This window comes from Tachypleus tridentatus, chromosome 9, assembly GCF_004210375.1.
Source record: "Tachypleus tridentatus isolate NWPU-2018 chromosome 9, ASM421037v1, whole genome shotgun sequence".
In the NCBI taxonomy this organism is placed as follows: Eukaryota; Metazoa; Arthropoda; class Merostomata; order Xiphosura; family Limulidae; genus Tachypleus; species Tachypleus tridentatus.
Window position 1 is genome coordinate 167,172,677 of NC_134833.1, and position 20,564 is coordinate 167,193,240.

At 32.7% G+C, this 20,564-nt stretch overlaps 1 protein-coding gene across 1 annotated transcript in view; it reads right to left on the reverse strand.

Annotated features, from left to right (window-relative positions):
• LOC143227571 (muscle-specific protein 300 kDa-like) overlaps positions 1-20,564 on the reverse strand; it is a 314,242-nt gene that overhangs the window by 201,900 nt on the left and 91,778 nt on the right. The window contains 8 exon segments of the mRNA XM_076459000.1: positions 38-184; positions 3,547-3,754; positions 8,508-8,626; positions 10,641-10,805; positions 13,659-13,802; positions 15,291-15,566; positions 18,102-18,263; positions 18,510-18,650. Of these exon segments, the coding sequence (XP_076315115.1) occupies positions 38-184; positions 3,547-3,754; positions 8,508-8,626; positions 10,641-10,805; positions 13,659-13,802; positions 15,291-15,566; positions 18,102-18,263; positions 18,510-18,650 (1,362 nt within the window).

Here is a 20,564-nt window from a genome sequence, read left to right on the forward strand (position 1 = left end):
CTTGGACAGATATAAACTGTTTATTCTTCAGTTTTACCTGAGATTTTGTTGACATCGTTTGGTATTTGTCCTTCAGGTTTTGTACACATAAGTTGTCATCCTGCGTCAATGACATCAATTGTTCAGCCTTGTCACAGACTGCATCAACAACCAGCTTATGTGAAACAATATCCTGGTACACTACCTGTAATTCATTAGAAATAACTTTGGTTACACTAACAAAAAGATTTACATTTAAACCCTAATACAATACATAATGTTTGAGCAAGGTCTATGTAGAAATTGAACATTAATACAGTATAATTAAGTTTGGAAATTTCTTGAACTGGTACGGTGAAAACTTTACACAATGTTTTAACAGCTTTTTGTGATTCTCAGGTACAGGTAATTTATATAGAAATATGTATACAGTATGAAATAAAAAGGTAAGTAACTGGAGATTGTATGACAGCTTATTACAGGTATCTTTGGGCCATGGAGTGTTGGTTTGCAGTAATTTGTTTTGTTCAGTTAAAAACAGCTTATTACAGGTATCTTTGTACCATGGAGTGTTGATTTGGAGTAGATTTGTTTTGTTCAGTTAAAAACAGCTTATTACATGTACTCTTTGTACCATAGAGTATTGGTTTGCAGTAGATTTGTTTTGTTCAGTTAAAAACAGCTTATTACAGATATCTTTGGAACATAGAGTGTAGGTTTACAGTAGATTTGTTTTGTTCAGTTAAAAACAGCTTATTACCAGATTTCTTTGTACCATGGAGTGTTGGTTTACAGTATATTTGTTTTGTTCATTTAAGAACAGCTTATTACAAGTATCTTTGTACCATGGAGTGTTGGTTTACAGTATATTTGTTTTGTTCAGTTAAGAACAGCTTATTACAGGTATCTTTGTACCATGCAGTGTTGGTTTACAGTAGATTTGTTTTGTTCAGTTAAAAACAGCTTATTACAAGTATCTTTGTACCATGGAGTGTTGGTTTACAGTAGATTTGTTTTGTTCATTTAAGAACAGCTTATTACAGGTATCTTTGTACCATGCAGTGTTGGTTTACAGTAGATTTGTTTTGTTCAGTTAAGAACAGCTTATTACAGGTATCTTTGTACCATGCAGTGTTGGTTTACAGTAGATTTGTTTTGTTCAGTTAAGAACAGCTTATTACAGGTATCTTTGTACCATGCAGTGTTGGTTCACAGTAGATTTGTTTTGTTCAGTTAAAAACAGCTTATTACCAGATTTCTTTGTACCATGGAGTGTTGGTTTACAGTAGATTTGTTTTGTTCAGTTAACACAGCTTATTTCAGGTATGTTTGTACCCTGGAGTGTTGGTTTACAGTAGATTATTATTTATTATGTTTAGTGAATCTGGTTTCCAATTTTATTCCAGTTTTTCCAGTGTAGATTTCTGGGAACTTATTACATGTTATTAATATAACATAATATGAATAATATAAATAACGTTGGTATTGTGTAACATTAAGTAGTTTTTTAGTAAAAATTTTACTTTAGGTCCAGGTTTCGGGATTAATTTGAAGTAAACAAGAACTTTATGCTCAACAGCCAGTTTTCTCCAAGGGTTGATTAGTTTTGAACTGATGTCAGGGGCAAATGAATATCTGCAGTATAATTTGGTGTTGTTTGTTGGTGTATTATTGTTTACTTGTGAGTTGGACTTTGTTCTGTGGTCACTTTTCAACAAATGTTGGTGTCAAAGATGAAAGAATTTATTGAGTTAATTTTTTGATCTATGTACTTAGTCTTCAAGCTGTGTTATTAGAATTTTTTAATATATTAATGTGTTGTTTGGATTCATGAACAGAATTCCAGGGGATGTAGAGGCCTGTGTTAGTAATGTTTTGAAATATGTCAGAATTAATAATATTGAGGTTAAGAAAAGATAAGTGATTGTTATTTATGTGTTCAATGGTGAACTTAATATTAGGATGAATTGTGTTTAAAGACAATGTGTTTGGTAGAAGTGAAACCAGCAAAGTTTCATCAACTTATCCATACCAGGATAAAATGTGGATTGTGTTTTAACTTGAATCCTGGATATGCTGTTGAAACAGGATTATCCCTGCTTAAACTATCTGTTTGAAATTGGTTTTTGTTGTTCAAGATTCCAAGAAGGAAACAAAAACTGTACTACAGATGAGAATTAAGGTACTGAGGTCATTAAGGTAGACGTTAAGTACAACATACAGAAGTTTCCTAGATGTGAATTAAAGTACTGGGGTCATTAAGGTAGACGTTAAGTACAACATACAGAAGTTTCCTTGATGTGAATTAAGGTACTGGGGTCATTAAGGTATACGTTAAGTACAACATACAGAAGTTTCCTTGAATGGAATTAAAGTACTGGGGTCATTAAGGTAGATGTTAAGTACAACATACAGAAGTTTCCTTGATGTGAATTAAAGCACTGAAGTTATTAAGGTGGACGTTAAGTACAACATACAGAAGTTACCTTGATGGGAATTAAAGTACTGAAGTTATTAAGGTGGACGTTAAGTACAACATACAGAAGTTACCTTGATGTGAATTAAAGTACTGGGGTCATTAAGGTAGATGTTAAGTACAACATACAGAAGTTTTCTTGATGTGAATTAATGTACTGAAGTTATTAAGGTAGATGTTAAGTACAACATACAGAAGTTTCCTTGATGTGAATTAAATTACTGAAGTTATTAAGGTAGATGTTAAGTACAATATACAGAAGTTTCTTTGATGGGAATTAAAGTACTGAAGTTATTAAGGTAGATGTTAAGTACAACATACAGAAGTTTCTTTGATGGGAATTAAAGTACTGAAGTTATTAAGGTGGACGTTAAGTACAACATACAGAAGTTTCCTTGATGTGAATTAAAGTACTGAAGTTATTAAGGTAGATGTTAAGTACAACATACAGAAGTTTTCTTAATGTGAATTAAAGTACTGAAGTTATTAAGGTAGATGTTAAGTACAACATACAGAAGTTTCTTGATGTGAATTAAAGTACTGAAGTTATTAAGGTGGACGTTAAGTACAACATACAGAAGTGTCCTTGATGTGAATTAAAGTACTGAAGTTATTAAGGTAGATGTTAAGTACAACATACAGAAGTTTCTTTGATGGGAATTAAAGTACTGAAGTTATTAAGGTGGACGTTAAGTACAACATACAGAAGTGTCCTTGATGTGAATTAAAGTACTGAAGTTATTAAGGTAGATGTTAAGTACAACATACAGAAGTTTTCTTGATGTGAATTAAAGTACTGGGGTCATTAAGGTAGATGTTAAGTACAACATACAGAAATTTTCTTGATGTGAATTAAAGTACTGGGGTCATTAAGGTAGATGTTAAGTACAACATACAGAAGTTTCCTTGATGTGAATTAAAGTACTGGGGTCATTACAGCAGACGTTAAGTACAACATACAGAAGTTTCCTTGATGGAAATTTAAGTGAAAGTGACACAAAATCAAAACTAGCCATTCAGGCTTTAGGGTTTAGATTGGTTAATATGATTCTAAAATGGAAGGCATCTTTATTTCCATGCATGGTGTTCACCTTGTGGTTTTGAAGCTGTACTCGCTTCTCTTGGAGTGTCCCTTTGGGTTCTGTGTGATGCTCTAGAGACAATTCTACATCCTGAAGCCACCGAATCAATTGCTCTTGTCCTTGATGAAACGACTTTATCTGCTGCTGGCATGAGTCTAGCTTTCTTAGAGCCAATGAAGCTTGTTCGTTCAGTGAATCCCACTTATCTCGTACTGACCTGTAAGAGCAGGGGAAAAAATATAATACCCTGTATCATCAACAATTATTTTCTCCCTAAGAACACATATAAATGTATGAAATATGCCTATAATTTCTTAGTATTTCAGTTAACATAAAAAAATCTAGAATTCTCTTCATATTCTATTAGCACATATAAACATCTTCACATGTTACAACTGTTATAGAAGAGAGTGTATGTTTTCTTATAGCAAAGCTACATTGAGCTATCTGCTGAGCCCACCAAGGAGAATCAAACCTCTGATTTTAGCATCGTAAATCCGTAGACTTACCGCTGTACTAGCAGGGAGCGTTATAGAAGAGAGACATAATCAGGATAGAGAAGGGCATGGAAGCAATAATATGTGAAGAATTATTGACAGCAGAAGGTTGATGATCACATGTAAAAAGGAGGAAGAAACTGTTTTTTACGGTTTAAGGAACAGAAAGCCAAAGGTCTAAAAAGACATAGAGTAGGAACATGGAGGACAATATTCAGATCCTAGTCAAGAAGGCAAAAAGAATGAATAAAACAAAAAGACAGAAAGAAATGGAAAAGCATAGCGAGAACTGGCAAAGAATAAAACCAACAGTAACAGAAAATCCAGAATGTTGGAGAGAGAGCCACTCAGTAACTAACAATTGTTGATGCTGATAATCCAGTTTTGAAAAATCATGTGAATAATTCAGAGAGATGAGGAAAATGACAAAAAGGAAAGAAAAATGACACAGAAACCAATGGTAAAAATATTCCATTATTGTTTCTGCAACATGAGGGAGAATAGGTGAATGTAATGGATAAGGAAGAAAGGCTACAAACAAAGGAAATCCAGAAGTTTTGCAAGGAATGATACTAATACCACACTAAATATCTGAATGACTATAAGGCAGAAGAGAGATATATGAAATTGAAAAAAATAAAAGCAGGAGAGCAGAAGATAGTTGAACAGTGGAAACCACAACTGAGCTGGTTAACAGGACATCACCAAAAGGACCTAACACAGAGTATGCTGAATAAGAAAGAAAACATGAGGGAGGAGATAAAGGTAACCATAAAGGAAAAGTATTTCTGACTGAATAAAGGTACCAATGGATATGAAGGGTAAACCAGAATAGGAGAAACTTGTCATATTAAAAGTGGCAAAAACAACTAGTGTGAGAAATGTCTAAATGAGAGCATAACCAAAGAAAACAATAAAGGGTGAAGAACTGATTATCCTATGGGAAATGTCTTGTTAAATTCTATTAAATGATCTACGATAAGATTCAGGGCACTTGAAACATGACAGGCCACAAGATGGACTTCTTGAGAATAGACCCAGAAGAAGAGATTGAGAAAGACAGTGTGTGACCATGAGCCTCACATGATAGAGAAAATTACAGTTGAGCTGTTATAACTGATCATCAACCAAACTGCTTTACAAAACTAGAAGAAAATCATCCAATGTCTGACAAACCACTAAAAGTTCTAAGAGGCTCATATGAATGGTTGACTCCTCTAGGTTTCAATAAAAAAATAAAAATACAGATGGGGAAAAAGAGGAACACACATGTAATATTGGTTCTGTTTAATACACCAACTGAAATTACCACACAGGAAATGAGGAAGATGGTCAAGGTATAACAAGAGTATTGGTTCTGTCAAGACACCAACTGAAATTACCCCATAGGTACAGAGGAAAATGGTCAATGGATAACAAGGATAATGGTTCTGTCAAGACATCAACTGACAATACCATACAGGTAAGGAGGAAGATGATCAAGGGATAATAAGGATATTGGTTCTGTCAAGACACCAACTGAAATTACCCCAACAGGTAAGGAGGAAGATGATCAAGGGATAATAAGGAATTCTGAGAGAGGTTCCACAGATTGTGTAGAGTCCACTCAAAATGATAAATGTAAACAATAACCAAGGGAATAAGTTGTTCCATGGAATCCAAAGACTCCAAAAGTGGGAGAATTTTCCAGAAAGGAAAATAAGGAGAGGAAAACTCTGTGGAAATCAAACTCTCTGTGGTCCACAAAAGAAGTATAGATGGCTCATTTTGTAATTAAAATACACACCCAAGAGAACCAGATGCTGAAATAATACTTCTCCAGCATGACAAGTCGACCGAGATAATCTGATTCCTAAAGAAGAAAAGTATGATCAGAGGAGTCTTGTTATGAAGGAACTAAAAGAAGCCAGCTGTGTATGAAGATGGTAATGTAAAGATGAGCAACAGAGACATCCACTTTGATTATCTAAAAAACCCAGAAAAAAATACCAATGGAGACATATAGATTGATTACTGGATGCAAACCCCAGTGTATACGGGAAAAATAATCAGATAAGAGTAAATCCCAGACAAAGATGAGAAAGAAAGGAAAAAGAAAAATGGGAACAGGAGATAAGGGAGGATGAGATAAAAACTGAAAGATAAGCCGAACAGATAGAACATACAGTCCCCAAAAATCAAACAGGAAATAAATCCACAAGTCCATTAATCAAGTCAAACAGATCCCAATGTATCTGAGCTCAGAGAATAGAACCAATGAAACTGTTAGCTCTGAAACCTGTGGATGATGGAACAGAAAAGAGAATGGGATGGAAGAGCAGGAAGCAGAAAGGAGTCAGGAGGAAAGAATACAGCAACTGGAAAAGATAAGATAAAATAATAGCCAAGAGAAAACGTTGGTGCTCACCCACAGCCCACAACTACAAAAAAAACAGATACTTCCAAAACAAACCACTGGCAGAAAATGAATGAAATAAAAGTCTCTGAGACAAGTGAGAGGTAAATGCATTTGTACAAGAAGGGGATTCCTTCCTAACAAATCCAAGCAACAGATTAACCAAATGAGAATGGACAAGACCGAGGAAGAAGAACATGCCATAAAAACCTCAGGAAAACAGTGGACTGCTTCCAAATGGACATAAATGGAGGAAATATGATGGAAAAAGGTATTGAAAGCCAGGTGCAAGTGACAAATTTGAGCGTGAGTAAGACAAACAGACGGTAATGGATTAGAAACACAAGCATAAAGAAGAGTGTTAATACCAATTGGAGCCATTCTGAGATATATTTTTATTTCAAGTGGGTTCCTAGTCATCAAGAATGTTGAGGTAGATTCACATCTGCACTGGAAGAACTGCTTTCAAATTCAGGTAGCATAAAAAGATTGTCAAAAATTCATGCTTCATAAAAACGAATTATAGAAGCAAAGAATTCCACATCAAAGTCACATGCAAGACTCATCAATTGCTGCAAGAAAACAGAGCTGTCTTAACATCAGTGCCAAATGAAAGATTTGATACCTGAATGGTTAGTATAGAGGGAGCCAGCTGTGCTAGAAGGCAATGTTTTACTCCTATTGGTGGAAGGCTGTCAGATGCTCTTTTGTGTGCAAAATTGTCATGTGGAAACACGAGTTTAGGTTTGAAATTTGCAGATAGTGGTAAGTAAAAAAAGTTCACAAATGAAGAGATGCAGCTATATATGAGAAATTGTAAGAAACTGTAATAAAATCTACAGTTCTCTTCTTATTGTTCTGACAACATGTACAAACATATCAAATTTGAAATTCTACTTTTGTTTTTTATGTCAACATGTACAAACATATCAAATTTGAAATTCTACTTTTGTTTTTTATGTCAACATGTACAAACATATCAAATTTGTAATTCTACTTTTGTTTTTTATGTCAACATGCACAAACATATCAAATTTGTAATTCTACTTTTGTTTTTTATGTCAACATGCACAAACATCTACAGATATTTTCTTACTCTATCAGCATGTACAAACATTTAAACTCTATCATTTTTATTACCAATAATCTCTAGTAACGCATGTATAGTTTTTTATGTATGTTTTCCTTTGTCTTATTTTTTTCAAGCAATTTTTAGGTACAATTCATTTTGTTTCGTTTCCTGTCTACTAATTTTATATATTTTTGAATATTTTCTTCTAATAATCTTTATGGTGTTTTTCATTACTTTATCTGATATGATTTATGTTTGATTTTTCTCATTACTCACGTTTATAAACCTTATTTAATTCTACTGATTCTATGTATATTATTCATCACTTCCATTCCTCTTAACTTCTTTTCTCTCTTTCCTTGTACATTCTTTCCCAAACTCATTTCTTATATTTGTCACTTTACCAGTTGTTTTACCTTGTTTAAAATTATTTTCTGTTTCTTGAAGTTTGTACACAGCTGCTCATGCACGAGCCATCCCTAGTTCTGAACTGATACACGAGCCATCCCTAGTTCTGAACTGATACACGAGCCATCCCTAGTTCTGAACTGATACACTAGCCATCCCTAGTTCTGAACTGATACACTAGCCATCCCTAGTTCTGAACTGATACACTAGCCATCCCTAGTTCTGAACTGATACACTAGAGGGAAGGCAATAACATCCACTTTCAACTGTTCAGTTGCTCTTTACCAACAAACAGTAGAGCCTTCTAGTAGCACAGTGGTATGTTTGCAAACTTACAAAGCTAGAAATCAGGTTTTAAAACCTGTGGTGGGTAGAGCACAGGTAGTCCACTGTACAGCTTTGTGCTTAATTTCGAAAACAAATAAACAAACAGTGGAATTTACTGTTACACTATGAAGCCTCCATAGATGAAAGAACAACCACACTTGGTGACAAGGTTGAATCACATGACCTGTAAACAGTGAGGTCAGTGCACGTACAACCACAACATTATTTAATTTTTTACAGTTTTTAAATAGTGAATTCACACACTCATTACCTTATTTGTTGTCTTATCTCTTCTCTTCCATCTGGAGATGTATGTGGATACAGTCTTTCACCTGCCTCAGAAATGTTCTCAATCTGGCTAGAGTGTTGAGACAGTTGTTCAATCAAGGCCTGGTAATATAATTAAAACTGATGTGTATTGTTCAGAACTAAATATACTTTAATTATTACTCAATACTAAGGAACTGAAGTAAAAACGACTAGTAGTTGTTCAATCAAGGCCTGGTAATATAATTAAAACTGATGTGTATTGTTCAGAACTAAATATACTTTAATTATTACTCAATACTAAAGAACTGAAGTAAAAACGACTAGTATTTGTTACTAAACAATAGAAGTAAACATAACTTAAATATGACCCAACACCAAACAACTGAAATAAACATGACTTTAATAAAACATAAATAAAAATTAACTATTAATCTATTATGACAAAATACCAAACTGAAGTGAGGTTTTGAAAAGTAATTAAAAAGCTAATGAAAGAGATTTTGTTTACTTAATATTGTAGAATAATGCTCAGAGTAAACTATGTCCAACAGCTTGATCATTTATGTGAATGTCATCTAACTAGTGACAGGTCAAAGGTCAAGTAGTATTTTGAGTGGGACTGTATCACAGTCTCATTGCAGTTGATTGGCATTAAACACAATAGTAAAACAGTTACAGGTAATAAATGTTAATCAATTAACCCTTAAAGTCAAACAATACTATGTAACACAAATTATGTTCCTGGATAGTACGTGTTATTTCTTAATTCCTTATGTTGTAAAAGTACAGAAAATGGCCATTATTCCCTTCAAACTTTGCTTTTGTTACCAGGATAATGAAATTTATAAATTAACCTATTTTATATGTAAAAATGGGCAAATTTGCACATTTTCATCTACATAATGTCTGAATAAAACAACATATGAATCAAGATTTACATGTACTTATACTAAAGTTATATAAAAATGAATAAAAATGTTTAGAAGTGAGTAGCTTTTCAGATATTTGCTCCTGTAATATAAATAACTTTCATGTATCAGACCCCAAATAGTCTCCCACCATGTTTTCATTATACTCTCCTTAGTAGCAGTATTCAAAGTCCAGTATATCTTAGTGGAAGTACTCGCCTTGCAGGAGCATGTTCACCTTGAATTTATCAACATGAGAGTCAAGGATATGGACTTTAGGGACTTCCTGCAGCCCATTTTACTGTAGTTCTTCACCAGAGCCTCAACCATTTCCACATAATTTTTGGCTTTGTGACTGCCCAAGAAGCCCCAAACCACTGCGAAAAAGTTGCTCCAAGATTTTTTTCCTTCTTACTGAGCTTCTTGGGGAATTCTGTGCACTCGAGGATTTTCTTTATTTGTGGTCCAACGAAGACACCAGCTTTGATCTTTGCCTCAGACAGCTTAGGGAAGAAGTCTCAAAGGTACTTGAAGGCTACAGACTCCTTATCAAAAGCTGTGACAAATTGTTTCATAAGACCCAATTTTATGTGCAATGGTAGGAACAACACCTTCTGGAGGTCCACTAGTGGCTCACACATTGTGCCTCCCCACAGAGAACTCGGTCGGTTGTGACCAGTGCTTCCTGTTGTAGTGCGCTGCAGTGTTCCTGCTGTCCAAAAGGCAAAGATAACAGAGAAACTTGGTAAAGCCTCCTTGGATAGATCTATGTGTTGACTTAGGCAGCTAGAACTAAACTTAAGTGCTGAGTGGTGAGCTACTGTACATATATATTGCTATGGAAAGTTCTAAAAGTTCTTGAAAATTCTTGTAAGTTTCTTGTACATTTGAGAAAATTCTCTATCAGCTAAACACTGAATGTTCTGGAAAATGGGTAAATTTGAAAATTTCATTTCAAGGTCACAAAAGCAAAGTTTGAAGAGAAAAATAGGTCTTTTCCATTTACTTTAGGTATAAGCAATTGGGAAATAACACTTTCTGCCCAGGAACAAGAAAAAGTAAAACTTTTGTTAGATAGTGTAATTAATGTAAACTATTTTTACCCTTGATTTATCTGCTTATTTACTGTTCACTTATCTTTCAGTTAAAACAAAGGTTTCCATAACGTAACTTAAGAAACCTATGATTTAAAAATATAAGCAATACATAAAAACTTTGTTTTTTACTTCAAGTTCTGTCTTTCTTGTTTGAAGCATTGTTATGTCACCAGTTAAAATGGTAAGCTTAGCCATTTCAGTTTCTGGTTCATCAAATAATGCTTGGAGGTCTTCCAACTTTCTATCAAAACATTGGTGTTCTTGAACAAACTGTTCCCACTTGCCAGTTGCCTCCTAGACAGAATCATTCAGAGAAATATACAATCATTCACTCGAGATAACAAATCAGTAACAACAGTTATTCCAGTTTAGTGTTTACAGAAAATTATTCAACAGCATAGTTACTAGAATGATACAAATAGATAAAATCATTAGCTGTTATTATCATCACTTCTATATTACAATAATAATAATTAAAATAAATCAGTTACAGATGAAGAGAATCTCTCATTACCAAAATTATCCTAATGTCACATTCAAGCAGAATGAGTCATTACCAAGATTATCCTAATGTTACATTAAAACAGAATCACTCATTACCAAGATTATCCTAGTGTAACACTAAAACAGACTCAGTCATTACCGAGATTATCCTAATGTTACTGTTAAACCAAGTCACTCATTACCAAGATTATCCTAGTGTAACACTAAAACAGAATCAGTCATTTCCGAGATTATCCTAATGTTACAGTTAAACCAAATCACTCATTACCAAGATTATCCTAGTGTTACAGTTAAACCAAGTCACTCATTACCAAGATTATCCTAATGTTACTGTTAAACCAAGTCACTCATTACCAGGATTATCCTAGTGTTACAGTTAAACCAAGTCACTCATTACCAAGATTATCCTAATGTTACTATTAAACCAAGTCACTCATTACCAAGATTATCCTAATGTTACTATTAAACCAAGTCACTCATCACCAAGATTATCCTAATTTACAGTTAAACCAAGTCACTCATAACCAAGATTATCCTAATGTTACAGTTAAACCAAATCACTCATTACCAAGATTATCCTAGTGTTACAGTTAAACCAAGTCACTCATTACCAAGATTATCCTAATGTTACTATTAAACCAAGTCACTCATCACCAAGATTATCCTAATTTACAGTTAAACCAAGTCACTCATAACCAAGATTATCCTAATGTTACAGTTAAACCAAATCACTCATTACCAAGATTATCCTAGTGTTACAGTTAAACCAAGTCACTCATTACCAAGATTATCCTAGTGTTACACTAAAACAGAATCAGTCATTACCGAGATTATCCTAATGTTACAGTTAAACCAAGTTACTCATTACCAAGATTATCCTAGTGTTACAGTTAAACCAAGTCAATTACCAAGTTACTGTTAAACCAAGTCATTACCAAGATTATCCTAATGTTACACCAAGATTATCCTAATGTTACAGTTAAACCAAGTCACTCATTACCAAGATTATCCTAGTGTTACAGTTAAACCAAGTCACTCATTACCAAGATTATCCTAATTTACAGTTAAACCAAGTCACTCATTACCAAGATTATCCTAATTTACAGTTAAACCAAGTCACTCATTACCAAGATTATCCTAATGTTACTATTAAACCAAGTCACTCATTACCAAGATTATCCTAATTTACAGTTAAACCAAGTCACTCATTACCAAGATTATCCTAGTGTTACAGTTAAACCAAGTCACTCATTACCAAGATTATCCTAATGTTACAGTTAAACCAAATCTCTCATTATCAAGATTATCCTAGTGTTACAGTTAAACCAAGTCACTCATCACCAAGATTATCCTAATTTACAGTTAAACCAAGTCACTCATTACCAGGATTATCCTAGTGTTACAGTTAAACCAAGTCACTCATCACCAAGATTATCCTAATTTACAGTTAAACCAAGTCACTCATAACCAAGATTATCCTAATGTTACAGTTAAACCAAGTCACTCATTACCAAGATTATCCTAATTTACAGTTAAACCAAGTCACTCATTACCAAGATTATCCTAATGTTACTATTAAACCAAGTCACTCATTACCAAGATTATCCTAATTTACAGTTAAACCAAGTCACTCATTACCAAGATTATCCTAGTGTTACAGTTAAACCAAGTCACTCATTACCAAGATTATCCTAATGTTACAGTTAAACCAAATCTCTCATTATCAAGATTATCCTAGTGTTACAGTTAAACCAAGTCACTCATTACCAAGATTATCCTACTTTACAGTTAAACCAAGTCACTCATTACCAAGATTATCCTAGTGTTACAGTTAAACCAAGTCACTCATTACCAAGATTATCCTAATGTTACAGTTAAACCAAGTCACTCATTACCAAGATTATCCTAGTGTTACAGTTAAACCAAGTCACTCATTACCAAGATTATCCTAATTTACAGTTAAACCAAGTCACTCATTACCAAGATTATCCTAATGCTACTATTAAACCAAGTCACTCATTACCAAGATTATCCTAATTTACAGTTAAACCAAGTCACTCATTACCAAGATTATCCTAGTGTTACAGTTAAACCAAGTCACTCATTACCAAGATTATCCTAATGTTACAGTTAAACCAAATCTCTCATTATCAAGATTATCCTAGTGTTACAGTTAAACCAAGTCACTCATTACCAAGATTATCCTACTTTACAGTTAAACCAAGTCACTCATTACCAAGATTATCCTAGTGTTACAGTTAAACCAAGTCACTCATTACCAAGATTATCCTAATGTTACAGTTAAACCAAATCTCTCATTATCAAGATTATCCTAGTGTTACACAGTTAAACCAAGTCACTCATTACCAAGATTATCCTAATGTTACACTTAAACCAAACCACTCATTACAAGCTTTATCCTAGTGTTAAACCAAATTAGTCATTACCAAGATTACTGAAGTGTTTTGGTTAAATAGAATTATCCATTACCTTGAGTAATCTATCATGTTATAAAAAGAAACACAGTTCATTTGCGAGTCCAATCACATAAGTAAAAACTTTATCTTGAACAGTCACAAAACTTTTTCTCCTCAAATTGTATCAGCTACTAGGTTTATCTATACATTGTTCACCTGACCTCACCTTAACTAGGTTCTTTAGCATCTGATACCGGCTGTTTACTTTAGCTATTCGAGGACCTAAGGTTGTTTCTCCTGAAATCTGTTGAATTTGTGATGTAGCTAAAGTGAAATCCTCTTCTTTTGATATGACTTCAGCTTCTAAGTCCTGTCAAATTGTATATATGCAATGTCTTAACCACAATAAAAACCATAAGTAAATAGTTTAAAGGACAATCCTTAGGTAACTGATAAAAGTGTACATGTATTTCAATTTTGTGTTTAAAAGAAAGATATTTTTAAGTGTATTCTAGAATAGAATAGGTAGAAGTAAACACAGATTATAGGTTTTAAAATAACCAATATCACTGTCACAAATCATGTACATGAAAAAATTACATGATAACTAGATGAATTAATAATATTCCATAATCAGCATTTAAGTTAAAAAGTATAACACTATAATAACTAATGAAAGAATTTAACTTTGGAAAACAAAAGCTAAAATAAATTTATTCATAACAACTTTTCTCTATTGTTAAGTTATAAATTTAATGCATTAAAAACAGGTTGAAACTTTAAAGTAACAAAATGTTACATTTCTATCATGGTTGACTTTTTATCCCTGGTATTCACTTTTCTATCTCTCAGTTTAAACATTATTAGATAATTAATGGCTCTACACACCTACAAATTATCTTTAACACTTGTTGGTTTCATTTCTATCATAACAAAATGCGATCCTTCATTACATCTATCAAGATGCTGCATATTTGTTTCTACCAATCTCTTAGTGGATGCATCCGTAAACCTACTTAAGACTGTGTTTAGTTAGTACAACCTGGTTTCTATGTTGTGACTTAGTGAATATATCTGTAAACTTAATTAGACTGTGTTCAATTCATACAGCTTGATTTTTTTATATTGAAGGATACATCTGTAATACTGCCTTGGCTGTGCTTTATTGCTACAACTGGTCTTTGTAAAGTTTCTTAATGAACAGTCCTGTAAACCTACCTTGACTGTGTTTTGTTACTACACCTGTTGTTTGTGTAGTTTCTTAATAGTCCTGTAAACCTACCTTGACTGTGTTTCGTTGCTACACCTGCTGTTTGTGTAGTTTCTTAATAGTCCTGTAAACTTACCTTGACTGTGTTTTGTTGCTACACCTGCTGTTTGTATAGTTTCTTAATAGTCCTGTAAACCAACCTTGACTGTATTTTGTTGCTACACCTGCTGTTTGTGTAGTTTCTTAATAGTCCTGTAAACCAACCTTGACTGTATTTTGTTGCTACACCTGCTGTTTGTGTAGTGTCTTAATAGTCCTGTAAACCTACCTTGATTGTGTTTTGTTGCTACACCTGCTGTTTGTGTAATTTTTTAATAGTCCTGTAAACCTACCTTGATTGTGTTTTGATACTACACCTGGTGTTTGTGTAATTTTTAATGGTTCTGTAAACCTACCTTGATTGTGTTTTGTCGCTACACCTGCTGTTTGTGTAATTTTTTAATGGTTCTGTAAACCTACCTTGATTGTGTTTTGTTACTACACCTGGTGTTTGTGTAATTTCTTAATGGCCCTATAAACCTACTTTGATTGTGTTTTGTTGCTACACCTGGTGTTTGTGTAATTTCTTAATGGTCCTATAAAACCTACTCTGATTCTGTTAAGCTGTTGCATCTTCGTTTCAGTGCTGTTTCTTAATGGTTGGTCACGGAGCTGACTCTCTTTGGCAGCCTGCCATTCTTCCAGCTGTAACAATGTGTTATTGCTCTGGTTCCACTTATCTACTGCACTAGACACAGTCTCTTGGACAGCTTCACAATGGTTAATGAAATTCTGCCATTGATCATTGAGGCTCTTGAATTCTATATTGATATTTTCATGACCAGAAGGATGGGTCTGAGAAAGAATCTTTTCTTTGATTTCCCAAGTTCATTTAGCTTTTGACTTCCGATATCCTGTTCAGCTAAAATACCCTTTTTCAGAAAAAAATAGATAAAGTGAATGTTTGTGTGGGTTTTTATGTGCTAAACTGTAGAGAGCATATGTTCTCAAATATAATTAGCTGTTTAATGTATTCTTTTAACAAAACCAATTATTTATCTCTCTTATTTTACCTAATGAGCATTGTCATTTTTCCTGTCTTTCAGATAGATCCTCATCTTTCTGCATCAAAAAGAGCTATTACCTTATGTAAAGTGTCATTGAAACATCATAAGCCTTGAAGAAAGCTCTCACTGCAACCTGTATCATTTTGCATGATGCCAGCCAGTAAGTTAATATTTATTAGAAAACAGTAATCCACCAGTTGGATGGCAACACATATTCCATATGCTGTAATCCTCATAAGTGCTAACATGTGAATGAAGGCTCAATCTTAACAACATAAACTAAAGCAATGTACTACAAGTGAAGAAGAAGGGTTAGAGATGGTGGAGAGAGTTGAGTATCTGTTTCAATAGATTTTTGGATAAAGAAAATGTTACCTTCAGAAATACTAATCACCTCTTTGTAACACAAAGAGCTAGAATCTCACACTGAAGACAGTAGAGGGTTTGGTGCAAACTAGAAAAATGGATAGAGTTTCTGTAGGTTGTTGCCCCTCTAGATTACCCCTACTCTCATGGGATTTCCTTTTAGAGCTGTTTTTAGAATGATTCTACACACCTCACATTGGATGCTAGCATGTCACTATGACAAGTAGGACAGAAGACTGCTCTACATCCTATTATCTTACAGGTGGATAATTTTGCAAGAATTCTATAAATAAGAAGATTCTATATCAGAGACATACATAAATTAGTAGCACACTCATCACAAAAATCAGATGCAGTAAGTAGAATCCTATGTGTTCACATGCAATTGGACATTGAGATTACTACATACAGATGTCACCCTCTTACTGGTGGAAGGCTATAGCATAATAATCATTACTTGATAATGTGGTACATGTAAGAGGTAAACTTCATTCATGGTAGTGCACATTATGTAGCAGCTATTAGTGGTGCAGAAAGGTGCACATTATGTAGCAGCTCTTAGTGGTGCAGAAAGGTGCACATTATGTAGCAGCTCTTAGTGGTGCAGAAAGGTGTACATTATGCAGCAGCCCTTAGTGGTGCAGAAAGGTGCATATTATGCAGTAGCTCTTAGTGGTGCAGAAAGGTGCACATTATGTAGCAGCTCTTAGTGGTGCAGAAAGGTGCACATTATGTAGCAGCTCCTAGTGGTGCAGAAAGGTGCACATTATGTAGCAGCTCTTAGTGGTACAGAAAGGTGAATTTATTTTAACAAAAACATTTAATTTCCATTATTTTATGCAAAACAACCTAACTGTTGAACCAGTTGTATTTTCACAAACTTTGTATATGATTGATCTAGCTTTCTCATATTAGCTTATTTTACTTCTGTAATTTTAATCTAATTTTTTATAATCGACAATATTTTACCAATACACATATTATTTTATTTATACATAAACTGTTGTTTTTTAATACAAGTTTTCCATTCTTTGTTATTTATTAATTGTTTATTTTATCCAAAATTTATTAACTTTGTTAACAAGCTGCAATCACAAAAAGCATTTGTGATAATAAAGAAAAATGTAGTTAAAAGGTGTTTATAGCAGCCTATGAAATGAGCTGAAGCTACACTATTTCAAAGTACAGTAAATGTAAAGTTGAAATGAAAGGAAACTTAGCTTACTATGCAGAAACATCTGAACATGTGTTTACAAAATGACAAGCAGATGGTTGTGAACAAATTACTCATACGTATTTTAGATACAAATAATTGGAGGAAATGCATAGTATTTATACTTAATTTTTTAAATATGTTAATTTTTTTAGGAAATTACATATGGATTAAGTGTTATTTTTGTAAAATACTTAAAAGCTGAAATTGAAGCCAACCATCACACACCATACCCACTGCATTGAAAACTTTGACTAAACAAAAAAACAGTTAGGATAATTCTGAACAGGAAAGCTAATATGCAATCTGCACACCTCATAGAAAGACCTTTTGAATGATATGAGGCTTGCAGTTTTTGATAAAAAAAATTGTGAGAAAAGTTCTGGAAAGACAAATGCAAACATATTGTTTGTATATATTCACCACCACTAAATCTCGATCATTATTTTATACAGTTTTCACTGTTTTAATTTAATTTATAACATAGAATTACCTATTTCACATTCTTTTATCAGAGAAAATCTAATTTTTTTTATTACATTTTCTTTCTTGCAGTAATTTATTCCCCTGTCTGCTTTACCTTCATACATTTATTTGTCCTATTTCTTCCTTCACAACAAATACCTAACTTTTACTATTATTTCTTTACTTAACTACAACTAACTGTTTACAATAATTGGTTTTAACAAAACACTTCTATTTGACAACTTTTAGTGCATTAAATTTCAATCCATCTTACACAATAAGAACAAGACAGTAAATAATGACTTTTACCAAAATGGTTTCAAGCTTCGATTTTAACGTCTCCACTCCTCCATGTTCACTAGGCTGATCTACTGTTGCTTTAATAGTCTTAAACCAATCTTGAAATTCTTCTAACTTCTGGTTATAAGCTAAATGTTCATCAACATATATCTGGCAGGTTTCTGTATGACACTGAAATAGAAAAAATACCAAAAACCTTCTTAAACCTACCACAGAAGTCAAGTTCTCTAATTTCAGCACAAAGAAATATATTACACTTTTATACAGTTTATCATATCCAGCACACTAAACTAACCCACCTTACAAAACTGATAAATCATTCATCACAGACTATTACCATACTATTGAGGAATAGCTTGAGAATGAATAAACTATTAAAAGTGTTAACTAAGATGACTAAAACAAAACAACACAAACCTGAGCAGACTTAAGTAGTTTATCATATTTAGTCTGTAAATCACTGATGTTCTGCATAGCTGACATTTCAGGTAGGGTTTGTGCTTTTCCTTCCAACTTCAAAATGATGGATTGATGGGAAACAATATCCTGCACTACAGACTGAAAAATAGTATTAGATTAATGTGCATTTACCCTACCACAGTTTATGTGCTATAAATAAAGTCAGAAGGTTATGCACTGTGTTAGCATATCAACAATATCCTGAACCCAAGCATGAAAAATAAAACTGACATTAAAATGTACCACAGCTTACCACTAATAATTCAGGCCCTTTGGTTAATCATTGTGTTCACTGATTATATACACTATGTGCAAAACACAACTGGTGAAAATAAAGGTACATATATATATATATATATCATATTATCTTATTATTCTTTTCCTCTAATTCTAACTTGCAAATGATTCATATAAAATTAAATCAAATGATGCAAACAATAAAGATAAGAAATCTGAATCTGTTATTCTGTTATTTGAACAATATAAACAACCAATTAAGATTTTGAAAAGTTATCTAGTGCGATGTAAGGCTGATTATATAAACAATAAAGATAAGAAATCTGAATCTGTTGTTCTGTCAGTTGAACAATATAAACAACCAATTAAGATTTTGAAAAGTTATCTAGTGTGATGTAAGGTTGATTATATAAACAATAAAGATAAGAAATCTGAATCTGTTGTTCTGTCAGTTGAACAATATAAACAACCAATTAAGATTTTGAAAAGTTATCTAGTGTGATGTAAGGTTGATTATATAAACAATAAAGATAAGAAATCTGAATCTGTTGTTCTGTCAGTTGAACAATATAAACAACCAATTAAGATTTTGAAAAGTTATCTAGTGTGATGTAAGGTTGATTATATAAACAATAAAGATAAGAAATCTGAATCTGTTGTTCTGTCAGTTGAACAATATAAACAACCAATTGAGATTTTGAAAAGTTATCTAGTGTGATGTAAGGTTGATTATATAAACAATAAAGATAAGAAATCTGAATCTGTTGTTCTGTCAGTTGAACAATATAAACAACCAATTAAGATTTTGAAAAGCTATCTAGTGTGATGTAAGGTTGATTATATAAACAATAAAGATAAGAAATCTGAATCTGTTGTTCTGTCAGTTGGACAATATAAACAACCAATTAAGATTTTGAAAAGCTATCTAGTGTGATGTAACGTTGATTATATAAACAATAAAGATAAGAAATCTGAATCTGTTGTTCTGTCAGTTGAACAATATAAACAACCAATTAAGATTTTGAAAAGTTATCTAGTGTGATGTAACGTTGATTATATAAACAATAAAGATAAGAAATCTGAATCTGTTGTTCTGTCAGTTGAACAATATAAACAACCAATTAAGATTTTGAAAAGTTATCTAGTGTGATGTAACGTTGATTATATAAACAATAAAGATAAGAAATCTGAATCTGTTGTTCTGTCAGTTGAACAATATAAACAACCAATTAAGATTTTGAAAAGTTATCTAGTGTGATGTAAGGTTGATTATATAAACAATAAAGATAAGAAATCTGAATCTGTTGTTCTGTCAGTTGAACAATATAAACAACCAATTAAGATTTTGAAAAGTTATCTAGTGTGATGTAACGTTGATTATATAAACAATAAAGATAAGAAATCTGAATCTGTTGTTCTGTCAGTTGAACAATATAAACAACCAATTAAGATTTTGAAAAGTTATCTAGTGTGATGTAAGGTTGATTATATAAACAATAAAGATAAGAAATCTGAATCTGTTGTTCTGTCAGTTGAACAATATAAACAACCAATTAAGATTTTGAAAAGTTATCTAGTGTGATGTAAGGTTGATTATATAAACAATAAAGATAAGAAATCTGAATCTGTTGTTCTGTCAGTTGAACAATATAAACAACCAATTAAGATTTTGAAAAGTTATCTAGTGTGATGTAAGGTTGATTATATAAACAATAAAGATAAGAAATCTGAATCTGTTGTTCTGTCAGTTGAACAATATAAACAACCAATTAAGAT